This window comes from Paramormyrops kingsleyae, chromosome 7, assembly GCF_048594095.1.
Source record: "Paramormyrops kingsleyae isolate MSU_618 chromosome 7, PKINGS_0.4, whole genome shotgun sequence".
Lineage (NCBI taxonomy): Eukaryota > Metazoa > Chordata > Actinopteri > Osteoglossiformes > Mormyridae > Paramormyrops > Paramormyrops kingsleyae.
This window is the reverse complement of record NC_132803.1, coordinates 35,591,913-35,611,703: the sequence shown is the minus strand read 5'-3', so window position 1 is coordinate 35,611,703 and position 19,791 is coordinate 35,591,913. Positions and strand designations below refer to the sequence as shown.

Genomic DNA, 19,791 nt, shown 5'->3' with positions numbered 1-19,791 from the left:
ATTTTAGCATTTGCTGAAAACAGAGAAATTAAATTAGAACTGGAGAAAGCTGGCTACATTTGTAGTACGTAGCAAAATTTTAACAATAAAGAACTTTCACAAAGTGGCGCAGGATGGAAAAAGTGTAGAAAGGCCCCACTGTTCTATATTCGTTGTCAGTAGCCAGCCTCCGAAGTATAACTGCAACACGTTTACTTTTGGGTGCACGCAAATGGAAACTGGTGCTTGCTCTCCTAAGAACAGTGTTCTGTGCAAAAGTGTTCCCCTTGTATGTCTTGTAATTTTTGTCTTGTATCATGTTTGGCACCAGACCAGAATTCTGGTATTTTTGCAAATAATGGCAATGAAGTGAGCTCTGATTCTGATTTACATTTAAAGGTTTATATTTTATTTACTCAGCAGATGCTTTAATCCACAGCAACATACATTTATGAAAGAACTGTGCCAGACAGTGACAGGAGGAATTGGGGGTTAAGGCTCTTGCTCAGGGGCCTGATGGTGACATTAGTCTGATGACCCTGGGATTTGAACCAATGACCTCCCGATCACAGGCACAACACCCAAAAATCACCAAAATTAAGCCGAGAGCTAGATAGTGGGTGTGACAACAAGTATGTGCATGACTAAAACACTTTGAGTTTAATTATGTTAGCAGTAAAGACAAACCAAAACAAAGACTTTAGGGCCATGGCTGCACAAGGCTTTTCATCAAGTTGGGGCTGAAACAGTACAGAATGGGACAGTTTCTGAGCACTGCGCAGGGGCAGCGACACATGCTTAAGTGCCTTCAAGCCATGGGGCCTGAACCTCAACAGCGTGGCTCACCCAGCCGCACCATTTTTTGCATTCATTTTTGAGAATCACAGCTATATGACAGTGTGGTAGAAAAATTATAAATCAACCTCTCTGATAACAGACCCAATATGCCTCCCCTCCCGGGCCTACTAATGTCCAATTTTACTTCCACAACAGCTACATGCACGGAGCAGTACACTTACCTTAATAAACAGATTTTTATAGTACAAAAGGTTAAAATTTAAGTGATGATTGAGAAAAGGCAGCACATAAGTAATAAACCGATTTCTTAATTATTGCTCAAGCTGTCCGAACAAAGGGGAGTCGTCCCCCCCCCCTCCCCGTCCATAGATCTGTTTACCGGGCCTCTCTCTTCACTACCAGCCAGTGCGGCCGCAGACGGTGAGAACCATCCCGGCTATAGCTTGCTGAATTCCTCATCTCTGGTCGATGCTCGGAGGGTGGGTAGTGCACGGGAACTGCAAGATAAGCTCCCCGCGATCGGGCACGTGAGGACGCCCCTGCCCGCAGCCAGCTGTCACAGCGACCCTAATTACCATTCTGCTGCTAATGATCTATTTACACAGGCGGCTGTGAGCCAACCCGTTTCCAGCGTGTACCAGGTGTGCTGAAATGCAGTGAGGGGTGCACTTACCGAAACGGTGGAGCTGGGCGTGTTCGTCCCATAACCAGAGGACGGGAGTGAGGCCAGGGACCAGCGCCGGCCATCGGTCCTGGATAAAATTGAAAAAGGGAGAGTGCTAAATCAAATCAAAGAGAAAAACAGCTATTTTCAGTTAACAGGCAAAAAAAGCAAGAAATAACACATAACGCAACGGTGCCATGTAAATGGTTGCATGACACAAAACTGATTGTTCTGACCCGTAATCAGTTCATTAATAAGTTACAAAGTAACTCACAACCCCAAACATACTTAACATTCTATATACAAGGCCAAGAAAATCCACAAGCAAGATTTTCTTGCCACCAAACAAAAGACCTTATTGAACTCAAACACAGAGTGAAGATGGTGTCAGGACTGCTAAGACTCGCATGAGAGCGTGGAAGGCAAACACTTCAGACTTAGTCTGGGGTCCGCTGGTCCACGTCACACCAGAGATGGAGGTTAAACCCCTCCCCCAAAAGGATAATTAGACCCAATCATGATTTCAGTAGGAAAGAGGTTAACGGATCCCAGGAAGGATTTCTGGCCTCTGCTCTGTTTACATTAGGGTGAAGCACACAAGGAAGAGGAGGAAGACACACACGCTTACAGCATGCCTTGGTTAAGGAACACAAACTACAGCAAGAGGGTTGGCATGTTGATAAATATACATAAATATAGACTCCTGAACGCACAACAGTGGATATATCAGTGAGAGAGGTGGCAGCCATCTGATATATTCATTATTTTGTGTTTTACCTGTCAGGTCTGTGGCCATGACTGAAGAACAGCATCAGAGAAAATCGTGACGGGTAGGAGCGAAGCCGGGGGAGGGAAGAAAGGGGGTGGGGGGGGGAGATGTGGAACTTAATCCCCAGCAGTGTGAGGGAGCGTGACCAGATGCAGACAAGACACAGGACCGCAGAAGAGCAGCGATGGGCACGACGTGATAGTTGCCTAGTTTTTATATTTTAATTTCTTTTTACATCATGGATGACAGAACTGGTCTAACACTCAAAGTGCTTCTCATTCCCATTTCAAACAACCTAATGCACCAGAAGAGCCATTTTATTCCAGCCACCAAATCCTTTGCAATGCGGGCTGAGAAATATTTGGAATCTAACATGGGACACGGAGCCATCCTTGAAAAATCTCTATGGCCGTGTACACCAATTAGCAAAACAAAAGCTGTTCTGCTTGCAAACTTTACCACACAGGTACAGATCCATTAGGGCAATGTGTGCTGTCGTATCAAGAAACATTATTGTGGTTAATCTGAAGTGTGTGGCACCATGTATCATAATGTGGGCTTCTACCATTTTGACTGGACTCAGCAGTGAACACGAGCCTACCAGATGAAAGGAAGGAGCTCATCATGAGGAAGGCCAGCCTCTCCGCCAGTGTCTCATAGGACACTTACCTGCGTGCGAAGGAGAAATGCGCAGAAGCGCTGGGCGAGAAGTTCCGGGGGCTATCCTGGGGACTGGTTCCTGTAAATAGGGGAGCAGGGGGAGAAGGGAGCGTCAGACAGAATGGCATCCTTCATCTGCATGGCTCACTGACCCAGTACAGACAGAGGGGGGGGCCGGGAGCGTCAGACAGAATGGCATCCTTCATCTGCATGGCTCACTATGAAAAAATATTTCTCAAGCACATTTATCTTCATGATTCTGAAAGCATTTTATTGTGTTTCACAACATTTACATATATGCAGCTCATTTAATAAATGGGCAGCATGTGTACTTTGTGAATTAAAGAAAATGCGTCCTTCTTATGTGAAAAATCCTAAAACATCCTAAAACATCTCCTTCGTGGTTTTTGTGGTATATACACACCTGCAATAAATAAAGCAGATTAAGTATCAGTAATTGAAGCATTACTTTCATGACATTTACTAGCTGTTTTCCCCACATAAGCCCAGCACAACTAATGCAGGTCTTGCCATCACTGACACCCGAAGGAAAGAGTTTATTGCTAGTAAGTTCACCCTCCTAGCTCACGCATTCATAGTTACACATATGAACAGGTGATGCAATTTGTCATGTTTTACTTCTTGGACTCGTTGGCAGGGCACAGAACCAATACCTTACTGACAAACAGCAACTCAACAAGAGGCCTCCAACCAGCGATGATGTGACCAACATCTCTCCTGACTTTCATGTGGAGGTGCAGCCATTCTCCCGACTCAAGGCCTACATTTTGGAAAGACAACCTTTGAGTCTAACATTTTGCAAAAGTAACTCCCAGTAACAAATGCCACTCCGCATTACATTGCTGAAGGTGCTTCTCTCTCACATCTGTACTGCTTCTCCATACTAAAACTTTTGTATCACTAACATACACAAAAAAATAGAACAAGTAGCTTTGGCTAAACCATGAGACAGAGCAGCAACACAGCGATCATAATGAAAGTATCGACTGCAATGTATTTACAAACGAATTCAGTGTGAAATCTGACTAGCAAGACTATCCTGTGATTCAGCTAGACCAGGCAAGTGTCTCCCTCATCCACACACTGCCAGAAAAAAAAGATTTCAGAGTCTTAAACACTTTGCACAAAATCAAACTAAAACATTCATTTAATATTTCTTATGAAATGTGCTTTAAAAAGAGTCCAGAATTACAAAACACTTCTATATGGTCAAAGACCGTAATTAAGCAAAACGTTCCTGTCATTCTGACACACCCGAGCTCATTCATACACGGCAGTCAGTGTGGACTATGACCATATGAACAGCACGGCCCTCAGCAGGAGCCCACCCCGACCCCCCCCCCACACACACATCCGGCTGGTTTCTCACAAAGACGGCCCGCGACATCAGTCCCTGACACCCGCAGGATGGAAGAGGCGAGACGGCAGGAAGGAGACGCTGTGGGAACAAAAGCCCCCTCCCCGCCCCAGGCAGCTCGGCCGAGGGTGAGTGGCAGCCAACCGGCAAGCCAGGTGGCATGGATTGCGACGTGTGACCTTCGTTTGGCAAAGAAGGGCCTCGCTGTGCCTCTGCGAGTCAGCGGGCGGGTCTGTCTGCATGCCCCACAAGGCGTGGACACTCGCCGCGGTACACCCCCGCCGCTGCGGGATTCCGACTGGCAGCTCGGCTCCCAAACGCTACAGGCGTCTCCGTCTCTGCGACGAAGGGGAGCCGGCGCTCGGCCCGAGATGGAGCGTGTAATTAACTCAACTGCTGAGGGGAGGTAAACAGTTAATTAGGCCCGCCAAACAATGACAGCCCTTCCAGGCATAATAAGGGGATCCCGGCGGCGCTGATCGGCGAGGGGGCCGCTGGCTCATCAGTAATGTCACCTTTTCAACTGTGCTACAAGTAATACAAGGGTTCAAGGGGAGGGACCAGATTGAGAAGGAGGGGCATCAATGAGGGGGAGCTATAAGCTCGATCTTCAGGATTACTCAGCCGCAACGGCCACACCCAATGCTGTGTGGCTCTCCAACAAGCACCGTACCATTCCACACAGACATTACAGGCAGCTTTTAGATTATTACGAGCTGCAGATCATTTCCAAGGTGATATTTACCAAAACCTTGGGGAGACGAGGTGCGTTTGGCCTTACTAACATGGTATTTCACTTTAATGAGGGAGTAGACTTTAAGAAAAGGAACCTTCCCAAATTAGGACCTTCCTAGTTTAAGTTTCAGCTTCAAAACAGACAAAGGGGTGGGTTCAACCAAACAAAGTACACGAAGTAAAGTACTAATTTCCTAAAGCTTGTTAAAATGACTTGAGTCCTTCTAGTACTTTACAATCATAATGGATTGAAAACCTCACAGCCCTCCAACGGGAGAGCGGGATCAGTAATACCAAGAGTGGGGCAGCAAACGCTCTCTTCCTGTTCCTGACAGCAGCCGCACATCTATCCAGTGCGGAGACTGGGATCATCCAGAAAGGAAGAGCCCACAGCCGGCAAAACCAGACCAATAACAGGCCCCGCTTAACACTCCCAGTGTGGGCTTGCAAGCCGACCCTTTAGAATGTTCCAGCAAGGCAGGTAAACCCCTCATGCGCCTTGCGCAGTACTGCATGGGCAATGCAGCCAGGTCGAACTCACCACATTCCCACGGCTGCACCCGGGCTCCGAGGGGGGGTGGCGACCTGCTGGCCGCATTCAGAGTGTCGCTCAGCTCCTGCTTCATTGGGGACGGTGGGTCAAAACCGTGAGCCACCGCACCTCAGCCACATTTATACAGTGAGACGCCTCCCTGCATCGCGGAGCGCCAATTCGGGAGGAAATGCTATTTGCAGGGAAGAGGGCCCCCTCCCTTTACTGCAGAACACGTGCTTCCTGCGAGGAAAGTCACAATCGCTGTTGGGCGGCGCTGAGAGGGAGATGTGGCAAGGGCATGGAGGGCTGGACTGCTATACCAGCCAATCTTGCCACACTCTGCTGGGAGAGTTTTCTCAGACTGAATGTCTCAGCTAGGGTCTACAGCTACGCAACATCCTAGGCATGACAAATGCTGTTAAAAACATTTTTCACCAGAAAGCTGATTGAGATAAAGCACTTCGTTGGGCTAAAGGTTAAACAAAGGCTACTTTTTGAAAACTAAAAGTCAAAAAGGTCACAACGGTGAGAAACGGCCCCCAGAAAAACGTCTCTCCCAGGAGATGGCCCGCTGTCAGAGGCTGAGGGCTCTCTGCAAGGAGCGGCCAACTGCTTTTTCATTCAGCCAGAACAATGGCCCCTGCCGGATGAGGTGGGGGCCTGCCGTGCCAAGTCTCTCATTTCATGTAAGTACAGTAATAAGGTTCAGTAAGAGGCGTTTAAGTGACCAACACAATTAGAGATTGGGTGCTTTGACCTGACAAATAAAAACAGCTGCACAAACAGATGGGCACCAACTTACTTCTCACATCTTATTTTACTTTTAAGCCCTAAAACTAAATGGAGCTCAGAGAAGATGGACATTGTTGACATATTTGTATACGCCACAGTAACTGCCTGATTAATCAATTTCACTAAGTTCCTGTGCTTAACAAGAGAAACTGTATGAGGAAATTAAGTCTCAGCTCTGTGCCGCTGACAACAGAGAGATACGCAGAACTTGCAGCTAAATCCAAAATGCACCTACTTATTGGTGTTTACAGACAGGAGTCAAAGATGCGTCCAGACCAGAAGAGTAGAGAAGCGGGCAGCAGGTGTTAAGGAGACTTACAATCTGCACCCTTCAAGCAGAAACAGTCACAATCCACAATCATGAGTTTTAATAAGCTCCTCTGGAGTTTGAAGAACCAGAAGCAGCTGTGTCAGTCAGGCTGAAGGGGGCGCCAGTGTCCCCAGTGTTAGAACACTCACCTGTGTGTGCGGAGAGCGGCGAGTGGGGCCGCGGGAGAGCCGAGGGCTGGCTGCTTCCTATTAGGCTCTTTCTGTTGCTCGTCCGGCAGCTGCAGAAGGGAACAGAGAATTAGGTTACATTGGGGAGAACCTGAGGAGGTGCTGAGCTTGTGACACGTGTGAAACTGGGGAAAGGGGCGAAGCCTCAGTTTACAGGAGGAGCCATCGGCAAGAGAAAAACCAGCACGGGAGCGATGCATAGGAACAATGAGAAAGGGTGAAACCCCAAGTAAGGGCAGCTGTCAGCCAGGCAACCTGTAATCTCTAACTCGCAAAACAACGATACAAACAACTGCCAAAAAACTCACAAGCTGTTTTGTGCATGAGTGTGTGTGTGTGTGTGTGTGTGTGTGTGTGTGTGTGTGTGTGTGTGTGTATATATATATATATATATGAAACATACAAACCAATTTGTTTTCTGGCACCAAACCATACATAAACCCTCACACAACCCAAGATGATAATCAGTAATTCATACTGGGCCACACGTGCTGACCACCAAGCGTCACATACTGGAAGCTACTACAGGAAGAATAAGGCAGGAACATCGAGGGTCCCGTCAAGGGTGCGATGTCAGATGCAGATGCAATGTTCTGAGTGCCTGATTGTACAGTTACACCACACATCTGGGGTGCAACCCTTCTGATTAACGTAAGCCCTTCAAACAGTAGGTGACCTTCAGCTTAATCAGCTCTCCTGCGAATAAGAGTGAGTCAGCTGCCAGTGGGAACACGCTCAGGGACACAGTCGCTCTAAACCACGTCGGCCGTGAGGGGAGATCACAGATTCCTACAAGGACACCAGGGGCTGATCCCGGGAGACACGGCTCATGCTGATCTGCACCTTTCGGCGTTTCAGCACAGCGCTCGGGCTAAATAAAAAGGCGACCTCATTACAGCAGCACACGTTAATCTAAGCATCCTGCTGCAAATGCTTCTATGGGAACTGGCATCTCTACAATGCCATTTCATCAAAGGGCCCCGAGAACCAAAATTGGCGGACAGGTCTCCTTAATTCCCATCTCTTCACTCAGCAGACACACAAAACGTGACACTATACAACGCTGGCGGTCAAGCTACCACAATGAGATGATCTAAAACTACAACACAGCTCACTCGTAAGACTTTTTAGTCCTTACCGTCTGCCAGTCTTTCTCCATAGCCTGTAACTCTTCTGGTTTAGGTACTGCATTATTTACAATGCATCCTCAGAACTCAGACATGTCACATTCACAGCCCAGGGTCAGCCGGTAGGTACGGGTCAGGATCTCCCCAGGTCTGCTATAATCAGACCACAGCTACAGATGTCTCTAGAGTGCTCGGTAATGACTGAAGAGCGGAGGGGCTATCCCAGCATGCACTGAAGGACAGACGAAGTATGCTTCTGTGCTGACATACTTACTGCTTACAAAACAGATCCTCTTACTGAAAGGTAAAGCCTCTTCACCAGAAACAGCTGCTCTAAATATTCTCAGTTACCTTAGGCAAGGAGGTATCTTGAAATTTTTCACTTTGTTACAACCTGAACGTCCAACAGAAACTTTGACGTGTAACACACACATACTTATAAACCCAGCATACATATACAGTGACATAGATGCATAGATTTTCAAAGGACATCTTCATATAAATAAGCAATGAAGTCTGTGGGGGTTTCCGCCTGTTTCCGTCTGTTCTTTTTCCATTGTGCATGCTGTGCAACTGGATATGTAGGAAATGGTTGTAAAAGAAAATACATTTGATATGGTATATGGATGGAATTCCCAAAAAATGAATGAAGCAGTGGAATATACACCTGGGGAGGAAATTGGGAGAGAATACCAGACCTCCTGCTTTACAGTGTCCCATTCCTCAGGCTGTGGTTTTCCCATAAAACCCTCCAGTGTCACACATGACGTCAGTGGACAAAACTTTGACCGTGGCTGGATCTCTCTAATTCGCATACTGGTCTCCTATAACCCAGACACCTGATGCGGTTCTTACCACGCCCCAATGATGCTCTCGCTAATTCCCAGCCGACCCACCCACGTAGCTCTGTGGAGACACTGCCACTGCCAGGCGTGCCAAATGGGATCTCGGGTTTCTAATGAGCCCATTCCATCAAGCAGCCCAAGCTGAAGGTTTGTGCATATCCTTTATATATCGATAAATAAAAATGACAGTTAAAGTAATTTTTTTTTTTAAATGGTCCATTGATCTTATAAGCTTCGAACAAGTTTAGGCAGTAAGGTTTCGTCACAATAATAAAACAAAACACATTACTTAAAAATAAAGCTGTGAGTTTAAAACTGAAATGTAGAGTTTTAGCTGTCAGTAATAGCTACACAGCAATAGCTATTGTACCCAAAATACTAGAGCACACACAGAGCTTGCAGCCTGATGAGGGATCCAATGTGGGACGGCATGCGACCATCTCCCTTGTCATCCTGAACCTTGTTAACCAGATTCCTGTTCCCTGTTCCCCCCCCGACCCCCGTGCAAATGAAGAGAAAGGAGCTCACCATTACACAAAACAACGAATCCCATAGAAGTAGATCCACTCATACAAATTACGAACAGTCATTCGCTGTCAGGAAAACTTCACAAGGCACAAACTACTTAATCACAAATAACATCTATATGCTGTGTACTCCTGGAACTTTCCATGGTTACCATTTTAAGCAACGGCTTCTGACTTGTGCATGACAGCACCAGAAATTCCTTTGGACATCAGTTAACACAACTTAAATAGTCAGGCTGTCACATCTTTGTGTTCCCAAGAACTGCAAAACATCCTGAAATGGCTCATCTGGATTTTAAAGCAAAGTGACCTTACTGTCAGCACACAAGCACTACATTAACTTTTCAGAGCTAGGATGACATCACCAAATCATCAGCTGTCAAAAACTGCTTCCAAAAGGCCTGGGAAATGATATAAACTATTAGCAAAGAGGACACAGGGCAGATTTTAAACTTTACTGTCTATAAAAACTCCCACTTCTGTCATATTTCTGGCTGGCACTGACAACATAACTGTGCACGACATCATCCAAATCTGTGGTTCTTTTTGTGTTTAATATGAGGCTACATTACACAGAGGGATTTTCAAATAAGGGACTCTAAAGCAGAATCGACAGGATTCTTTTGCATGGTATTAAGTTGCTGTTTTTAGCTAATCCCATTTCACAAGACAAAGCAGATCAACTACCAAAAATACGCATGAAAGAATGCTAGAACCTCAAGTCTGATATTCCATAAAAACATTAAACATCTCCGAAATTGTACTGAATCAAAAGCGGAGAAGTGAAAACAAGGTAAAAGAAGAAGCTGATTTTTCCCTGAGATGGCCAGTGAATGGAGCTGAATTGTAAATGAAACATCGCTGGAGCCAGGAGCTGTTCCTCACAGCTTGTATTGTGCCCGAATCCCGCCGAAGAGAATAAAGCAAAGTGACAAACACTCAGCGCCCGGGAACAGCTCCAGAGCCCCGAGAGGAGCAGAGGCGGGCGATTGGAGCCGCCCGCCCGCTTGCTCGCCCGCCATTGCCTTGGGTGCTTTCGGCAACTCCGACTGGCATCAGCTCCTACCCCTGGCAAATCCCGTCCCCAGGCCGTCAGCGAGGCACAATGACGACGGCCGATCAAAGCGGGAAACGTCTGTGAGCCGGTTCCACTAAGACGAGAGCAGCGGATCTAATTCCTTCTAATTTCGAGTTCTTGAGCATTACATAACCCCAGCATGGACCGAAATATGGGACGCAGGATAAGACGGCTGTAATATTAGAGGGATGATATTCCAGTGGAAAAGGAGGCAGAAGAATACAGGCATTTGTCAAAAATTTGCAGATGAACACATTTTCTGTTAAAAAACACCAAAGAACATCATGAATAATTAAAATACCCAGTTCAAACATGGTAAGCATAGCACCTAAAACAGCTCACCCATACTGCTTACTAATAACTAGTACATTGATAGAAAATGGTAGAATTTATTTAAACGCCAGGCGATGTTTGCCCGAGGTCATGGCTGAGACCTTGCTGTGGGTCCCACATTGGCTCTGGTGACTCATATGAAAAGTCTGGTCTTCAGACAGACTCCATGTAAGGCACAGTTAGCTGAGCTGTCTGTGTGAGTCAAGCATCCTTTATAGACAAAATAGACAAACAAGCAGCAGTATCTCCCATCAAATGCACACATTAAAAACAGGCCATCTGTCTGCGCTGGTTTCCTCCCGTTATTCTCGTCTCCGCAATGCAATCAGACTGCTCTGGACTGTCCGACGTGTGTGGGTGCCCTGCGATGGACTGGAATCCCGTCCAGAGTATCCTCTTCCCAGTGATTCCAAGGATAGACTCTAGGCTCACTGTGACTCTGCAGTGACCAGATCAACAAAAACATTGATAATGTCTGAAAGCACACTGGCCTGAAAATACCTACGGATCCTCTACACCAAACAATCCTGAGAATTTCCTTTCAGAAAATGAACACTCTAGCATTATTTCTTCAGTGAGCGTGAAAAGACCATCATGAAGTTTCACTGCTGGTCCCAGTTGCTCAGTGATGAGGTTTTATTCTTCCCAGAATGCTTTTAAAGTGACTGGAGAGCCTCATAACCAGAGTGTGTGTGTAGCTTTACACAGACAGCAGGTGCCTTAAAGCAGCCTATGGCGGCTTGATGATGGGTTACCGATTGAGGAGCAAGATTCCTACTCCTTATTAATGCTGCCCTAGTTAACTTCAGCAACTTCATAGAAAAGACTGAATATGAAACCCATCACACACTGAACACTTTTACCGTATTATGACATTTTCATCCCAGTTTGGTAAAACCACATCTGACCAAGGTGATAGAGCACAATGACACCTTTCTATACCACCTGCATTATACTGGACTTGTAAATTCACCTCAATTTCATTATAGCTTCTTCAACATGATTAGAATGGTGCAGTGTGACTGGAAAAATCATACATATTAATGATTTAGGTCACCTGCTTAGGCTCATGGACCAAAATTCTTGATGGCATAGTAAGTTCCCACTTGGCAAACGAGACGGACGCATTACGATACTTCAGATAGAGACGGTTCCTTAGGAAGTTCTGTGATTTCCCCGAAAGCTCAGTGAAACTGATAAAGCAGGTACTCCCACAGAGAGAGAACTCCTTAAACCCACTCCTCTCTAAGCAGAACCGATAACCCCGACCTAAAGGCCTTTCTTGGAAATTGCGCAATACTTATATCATGACAGCGACCGGAAAAAACATCTAGGAGACGTGTGCAAAGCAGATCACCTTTAACCGCCTTTATTTATAGTATGCGTGTTGTGGGATCAGGCCCACTTTGAAGAGAGTTTGACTCAGAGGACTGACGGGTAGGACCAGAGAGGCTCCGGAAACTCAGCTACAAAATGCTTGCAATGGACCTGGTTTTTATTGGGGAAGTCCCCATTCAGGGCTGACGGCAGCAGGAAACAGGGCCAAAGCCATATCCATAAACATATGCTAATATTCCCCTTTTAGCAGTAAAGGAAAGAATAAACGGCTCTCATATCTAGATTATAGGGTCTCAGAGTTACAGTGAACCCCACGCTGTTTTTGTCTGGAGAAGAATCTCTCGACCGGGTCTTCACAGAAACGGGGCCCTGCATCATTGAAAGTGAGAAACACCATCAGGGGTGGGGAGTGGAGGCGGGGGTGTAATTGTCTTGGGATGTATTCAATCCAAAGGAAGGACAAAGGAGTTTAGGGGGGAGGTTATATTTACAAGTAGGCCAACATGCTCTGCTGCAGCAGTGTGGGAAACTCAGGCAGTGGCCCCGCCCCTACCGCACGTTCAGCAGTGTGTGCGGGTGTGTGGGTGTGTGTTTGACCTGCCACGACAGAGCACTAGACCGTGGGGACATCGCTTAACACGGCATTTACACAACAGACCGAATCCAAATGCTCACGTCCAGCCTAACGGGGAAGGGGGGGTGGGGGGGCGGCAGTAAAGACTGCAGCCATATGCTGTCCAGCTGCACACCTGGTACATGTGCTCAGGGGGACGTTGGGGGTTACTGAAGTTTACTAAGGGGCACACCACCAAAATAAATAAAAAACACAGTACACTTTACAAGTTACCCACCTTAACACAGGTCATAAATCAGACTTCTTTTTTTAATCCTGTACATCCATCCACCCATCCATCCACCCATCCATCCACCCTCCTCTTCATTATAATGTTTTCGGAGGAAGCCTGGAGCCAGTGCAGGGCGCAGGGCTGGGGTGCGCCCTGGACAAGATGCCAGTCCATAAGAGGGCACACACACACACACACACACACACACACGACTATGGGCAATGAAAGCCCTATTAAATAATTTCCTATACTGAGACAGGCCCGGCTCATTTCCATCTGCTTTGGTGTCACAGCCAGTCTAGCTTGGTGAAGAGTACTGTGAGTCAGAGCCTCGTTCCTTGGGTCTGTGCTTGGGGACACGTACAGAGATCAGCACTCTGCCTCTGGCCACATAGCGTCACCCACGGGGCTATTATTAGCACCCAGGACCTTAAGCCATGTCACTCTCTCAGATAAGGTCACCCAGACCACCTCGATTTTAATGGACACACTGCAGAGGTTGTAGCTGCCGCAGAGCCGTCAGTACATGCCGTTAGACCGCTCTTAAATTCTCCTGAATGATGCCGATCGTAAGGTCATGAAAAAGCCATAAGCAGCACTTCCTTAATGAGATTGAACCGGTCCCACCCAGATGAGCCAGCTCTCTTCTTTCCATTCATCGTTTCGATTGGATTTTACTCATTTAAGTTGCAGCCTGATGTCAAGAGCTATCAGCACACAAGAGGCCCCCAGCCACCTGAGCCACATGCTGGAGGGCAGCCAGCACGACAGACGGGACTCCATGCTTCTGGCTTGGCCGTGAACAGGCCCCAGCGTGTAATCTCACGGTTACCTACAGATAATCCCGCCCGTGCTCAGGGCACACACAACAGCGGCAGCACCCAGACACCTGACGGATAAACAAGGCAGCAGCAAAAGAGTGACGCAAAAGTAAATCCTGCACCATTTTCCCACAGCTCTCCCACACATACAGACAGGGAGCATCAGGATGTCACATAACCCAAAGGGGGGATTCCCCCTTTCAGATTTAAAAAAAAAAAAAAAACCTGAGCCCTTGCTCAACAGACGGAATTGTAAATAATGCAAATGCTAGAAAATGCCATCTAAATTCACTTTTAATAGCTAATTCAGGATCATTAAGTTGGCACTCCAAGTAATACTTTGAAACTGGAAGGAAGGGCTCCAAGTCAAAGCTCCAAACTCAAAGTTAGAAAACCAGTCTTAACCACTATACATCTGGTGCCTGAAGTTGGTAAGAGCAACTCACAACAGAAACATTTCTCCTTAAAGGAAAGAGCTATTAATCATCAGTAAATCAGCAACATACTTATATTAAGTTTCAGCAAAAGTTTAATATAATAATTGGGGGGAAAAAATACGACATGATTTCAAATTTAAAAATATAATCGAAAATTATACATTGTATATTTGTGCCATTGGCCATTTCAAAATGACCTCCATGACACCTCGAGAAATGGTGAGCCCTACAATTAAGTCCCTTGCCCACTTAAAATAAAGGACAAAACAGTAGAAGCACACCGACACCCACAACAGGAAGAGGCTGAAGAGCTAGAGGCCACCATGTGCAGAGAGCAGGGGATCCTCACTGCTAAAGCGGCAACAGTGTAGCACCAAGTCAAGAGGTATTTTCCACATGGAGCGACACCCAAGAGATAATCACCGTGCAGTTCACCACCTTGATAAAGATACAATCACCCAAGCAAAACAAACCACACAGGCTAAAAAGGAGAGCGATTTTATTGGTCAACCATACCAAGATTAAAATGTCAATTTCGCATGAAAATCTGCCAAAATTTCAACCACAACACAAGACCAACTGAACGATCTGGTGCCTGGTTAAGGGAATGAACTAATGCTGCATGTGATTATTTCCAAGATATAATCATCGAAGTCAGATAAACAGTCAGCATGGCTGGCATCCCATATGACGAATAAGAGCACTGTCTTGTGTTATTCCACACAGCCGCACTGCTGAAGCAGGTCGCCATAACAGCACGCCGTCCCAGCATGACAAACGGCGTACGCCACTGTCCGTCTTGGCATTGTCAAAGGCGCACCACCCAGACAGCCAAATATTCCCACTGATTTCAGTAATCCGTTATCCCATTGTACAAAACACCTTCAACACATCTCCCATCCCTGACCACTGACCACCCAAAACTATCTCCCTAAGATCTTCTCTCTCACAACACCTTTCAGGAGATCAATAAATGCATCTCTAGCTGTCATCAACTCCAGCTCAACAATAGGGAAATAGTATACAGGGCAAGCAGATTTAGGCACCAACCCAGAGACTGACACGACCTCGGGAGGGAAAGGGTGTGAGCAGGTCAGGAAATCATCAATAAATAAATACAGTTCGACAAAGTAAGCTGAGAAGTGCGGGGCCGCTGATTAGCCTGGCAGGAGGCCTCGGCGCGGAGCAACGCCTCAACAGCTTGATCTGTGCAAGAGGGTGAGTGACACTACAGAGGGGAACAGGGCTTCTGGGGTCATGTTACTGGAACAGAAAGTCATTCCCTCTCATTCATAGGGATTTCTTACACCACAGGAAACCATTTACGCCAGAAAGAAGCACGTGGGGATGGCTGATTCCTGATAACTGAAAGGCAATGGTAGTGTTTGGCTGAAATTCTGGATTTTCCAGCTTTCCTGGCATAAGATGAGTGACATTAGTGTATTGGGTGGAAGGGTCTTCTAATAATCTTCAGAACCGATACCAAAAACACAAATACACAAAGGGTTTGTAATAAATTCGATCTTGCTGTCTCCATGAACTTATTTGTAAAAATCCTTTGTTCCTGGCACATGGGCGGAACAACAATGTATAGATAGTAATCAAACATTAACTGGAAGCCACCGCAGAGCCGACAAAGAAACACACACAATGGAGAAACACCCAAACGTGTTTTTTCCGTCTTGCTGCTACCATCCGGCGAAATTAAGAATAAGATCCAAGGTAAAGCAAACAAACCAAGTACAAAACAAAAAACCCAGCACTCCAAACCCCATGGTAACACAACGTCTAGATCAATACCTTTTAGACCGGCGAAGTCGAGCTCCAGTGAGGAAATGGGGCATGGAAAAGTTGGAGAGGACAGTCCAAAAGCTGGAGTCGGACATGACCTGGGAATCATGCCAGCAGCCCGGCAGCGGCGGCAGGGATCTCAGGAGACCAGGTGCCAACAAATGGTGAGCGGATGCAGGTTCACCGCCAGCGCTCCCAGTAAAGCGCTCGATCGTTCCCGGCACATCTGCAAGCAGCTGCGACATGCACGGTCTGACGGGAAAGAACGCAACAATCCAGCCGATGGGGGTCCTGAAAAATCCACCAGGGGGGCTTCGGCCCTGCGGGTCGGATGCCAGGACACGGCACGTTTGAACAGTTGACTTGTGATTTCACCCCCTCCTTCCTGCCTCAATCGGTCTGATCCATATCCCAAACACTGCCTCTGCTAAACATGCTCCATATCATCTAACAGGGACATACCACTTCATGTTCTAAACGGGGGTGTGAGGGGAGAACAGCATTGCGTCAGCAACGTGCTTTGCAGTGTGTCCACAGCTCTCGCCGATCTGGCTCCCCTGCAAAATACCCCAGGAGGCATTATGGAGGCTTGTTTGAAATGTAAATAAGATCCTCCCACATGGAGTCCCCTGCCCTGTGCTCTGGCTCCCCCCGTGTCAGCATAGAGTGAGCAAGTCTGCCTCGGGAGTGCCTGACAGCAGCTCGTATCGCCCTTTCCCCCCCGATTCCTCTCATCCGGCTGCTCAGCAGATAAGCCGTGTTATGAGGCTCCTGTAAGAAATGGACATTGCACGCAGTAAAACAACAACCCTTTAATGCTCAATCTCATAAAAACTGCCGTGTCTCAAGCACAAACCGGTGAGGATCGGCGCCGCCCCAGTGCAGTAAAAACAAGCGATTACATGCCTCAGAGCCCGAACTAAGCCGAGGCTACATGTGCTCACAGGACCTCTACCCCCACGCCGGCTGAAAGACACAAAGGTGCAGGAACCGCCTTGCTTTGCTTCGGGCTTAAAGCTGGCGTCTCTCAAGCTGGGCAGCATTGATGTTTACACGAGATTAAACCTGCTATATTTACGGCTTTCATATTCTTCTCAAGGATTACCTAAGGAATCTGAAGTTTGTTGACCTGCGATATAGAATCTGGCTTCTTTTTTTCTGCCTGGAGGGCAGGGGGGTGGTAAGGACCCATGGATGAAGATAATGGCCTCTGTTCTGATTCTGACTGCTCCCTGAGACAAGTGGCGTCACAGAGAAAGCGGCCCTCTGAAGATCATGGGGGGGGGCGGGGGGAGCATTCCAGATACATGGATGTCCATCCAGCGATATCTTAAACACAATTTGACACTTGGCTCTAAATTGCACAGAGGGCACCAACATAAAACCAGAACATGACGCACTGCTATTCTTTTCCAAACTTCAGAGGAGCTCTTGCCAATATGGCGAAACACTCTGGCTACAGTAACATCTGTGCATTGTGGGTGGGGAATGGGACCTGCAGACACGTCCCTGTGTGGTTAACGTGCCAGAATGTAAACAGTGACATCACCTCAGGGTCTGTCCCTCACCTGATCAGGCCATTCACAGGAAAGTGGAAAGTTTTCAGGAGTTAAACTTGGGAGTCACTCCCGGGGAACAGGATCTGTTTGCAGAGGGCCGACGCTATTCCGGCCAAACACAACGTGACTCAGGTCTAAGATTACGAAGCACTTCGTGCCGGTCTGTGGAAGATAAGCAGGTCCATGTGCCTTTCTTCTGAAACGTCTAATCTAAAGCAGACTCCAGGGTGGATGCTGTGCCCAAGCCTGACCTGTGCTTATTGTGATGACAATCGTGTCTTTTGAGCAGTGTTGCCACGCCAAACCCCTCTGGGGTTTTCGGAAGGTGTGCGTGTGCACCCATGCACCTCTGTACCATGTTTCTATAATACTACTCACCCCGTACTTTTAATTGTTGAAACTACACCCATTATATGTTAAATCATGCCGGTTTTGTGTAACAACTGTCCTGTTTCTTGCCTCATGCAAGCCAGAAATAAAAAACGGAAACAGAACCAAATACTTAAATACGAAAGGAAGGTGTTTATTTATTTATTTTTTTGATACCATACAAATGACATCATCTGTCCATGTTATGATTGCTTATCCTGGCCACTGCCATACGCAATCAAGGGCCACCTACTTCGAAAGATAATATAATGGAAAAACTTGGCCGCAGGGCTCATTTAAAATCCAAAACGTCACAGGGCATTTGTTCGAGGGACATAAACTGCACGAGGCCTTGGGTTCATTCAGTCTGAACCTGATGAGTCTGACTGTCTGAACTCTCAGCTGCAAAATGACAACTATGCCAAACTGTCAGAATAGCTTGAGCGATTTAAGCTCAGCAGTCTGGCTGTTTTTCGGGGCAGACATTTGGCTCTTAGCCTTACAGGTTTTAGCTCCTCATCACACTGTCTTGTTTCCCAAATGTTTTTCAACCTCATTCACAAATTGGGTTCAATTACACATGCGTTAAGGTCACTGCTATATGAAGGCTAATGCATAACAAGCAACGAAAGACCGTTCCATGATACTAGTACTTAATACTCGCTGGTTAAAAATAAACAGTTTCATTACAGACCAAAAGCAACTGCTTATTTTAACAGTATTTAAAATGAATTTAAAGCCAAGTGTCAAATAAATTGTTGTTTAAGATATCGCAGCTCCAACCTCACACATGCAGACTGGCGGAAATACAGAAACTAACATTAATGAGTTCAATAACTGCTAGTAGCTCACAAGATTGCATTAATGAGGAAAAAGTACATAGGTAACAGAATTAATTCACACAATGTTGATTAACAACATGCACATGCAGGGGGCGTTGTGGACAAAATGTCACCTTAGGCCCCCTGCCTAGGTCAGCACTTTTTGACGAAGCATTGGTCCCATGTGAATATACTTTGTCGAGTGGGAGGGAGGCAGTAGGTTTTGGGACCTCTGTAAAGTGCTCAGCCCCCTGAATCCGCCATGCCCCTACAACACCTCTATGCACATGAAACTAAGTGAAATATTTCTAGAAGAGGTATACTTTTGAGCAGGCTAACTATTAGGCGTATGCAATAATAATTCGAAAGAATCACCTGCAAATCTTTAAAACAATGCATTTTGCAGGGCAAAGATTATGCCTGAGTGGGCTAAAGCAGGCTGAAGGAAGCTATTGCAGGCTAAAGTGAACTGAAGCAGGCCACGTATAATGTCTTATAGTTCACAGGGTCATTTCTTGCAGCAAAAATTATTGCAAAGCTTTATTTAAAAAATAAAGAAAACGATTAAATGCACTTTGCGCCATTATACTGCCAATTTTATTGCAATGCTTAGGTCAAAAAAAGCTTTCAGCTACAGGCAGGCGAGGGCCCAGCTACAGGCAGGCGAGGGCCCAGCTACAGGCAGGCGAGGGCCCAGCTACAGGCAGGCGAGGGCCCAGCTACAGGCAGGGGAGGGCCCAGCTACAGGCAGGGGAGGGCCCAGCTACAGGCAGGCGAAGGCCCAGCTACAGGCAGGCGAGGGCCCAGCTACAGGCAGGCAAAGGCCCAGCTACAGGCAGGCAAAGGCCCAGCTACAGGCAGGCAAAGGCCCAGCTACAGGCAGGTATGGCAGAGTGCAGGAGACTGATTCCTAATGTGTTTATTGTCCTCCCCAGTGCTCAAATTACATTCTTTAAAGGAAGGGAAACATCTGCTTCTAATTAACTCTGAAATGGAATGTAATAACCAAAAAGCATATCACTTAATCTGTCCCTTTTGGATATCTCTCCTCCGTTTTACCTACGCTGTGTGGCATATTTGTAATTTTGCTGG

General features: G+C 46.7%; 1 protein-coding gene across 14 annotated transcripts in view; it reads right to left on the bottom strand.

Annotated features, from left to right (window-relative positions):
- Positions 1 to 19,791, bottom strand: part of mast4 (microtubule associated serine/threonine kinase family member 4) — a 115,008-nt gene that overhangs the window by 24,462 nt on the left and 70,755 nt on the right. For 7 of the 14 annotated variants that reach the window (XM_023795659.2, XM_023795668.2, XM_023795697.2 and 4 more), the window contains 4 exons: positions 6,770 to 6,858; positions 2,880 to 2,949; positions 2,219 to 2,239; positions 1,451 to 1,529 (listed from right to left, as the gene is read on the bottom strand). In XM_023795659.2, coding sequence (XP_023651427.1) covers positions 1,451 to 1,529; positions 2,219 to 2,239; positions 2,880 to 2,949; positions 6,770 to 6,858 — 259 coding nt within the window. Of the gene's footprint in view, positions 1 to 1,450; positions 1,530 to 2,218; positions 2,240 to 2,879; positions 2,950 to 5,524; positions 6,713 to 6,769; positions 6,859 to 15,959; positions 16,553 to 19,791 lie in introns of those variants that run through there. The other 7 variants (XM_023795678.2, XM_023795687.2, XM_023795706.2 and 4 more) reach the window with 5 other exon arrangements.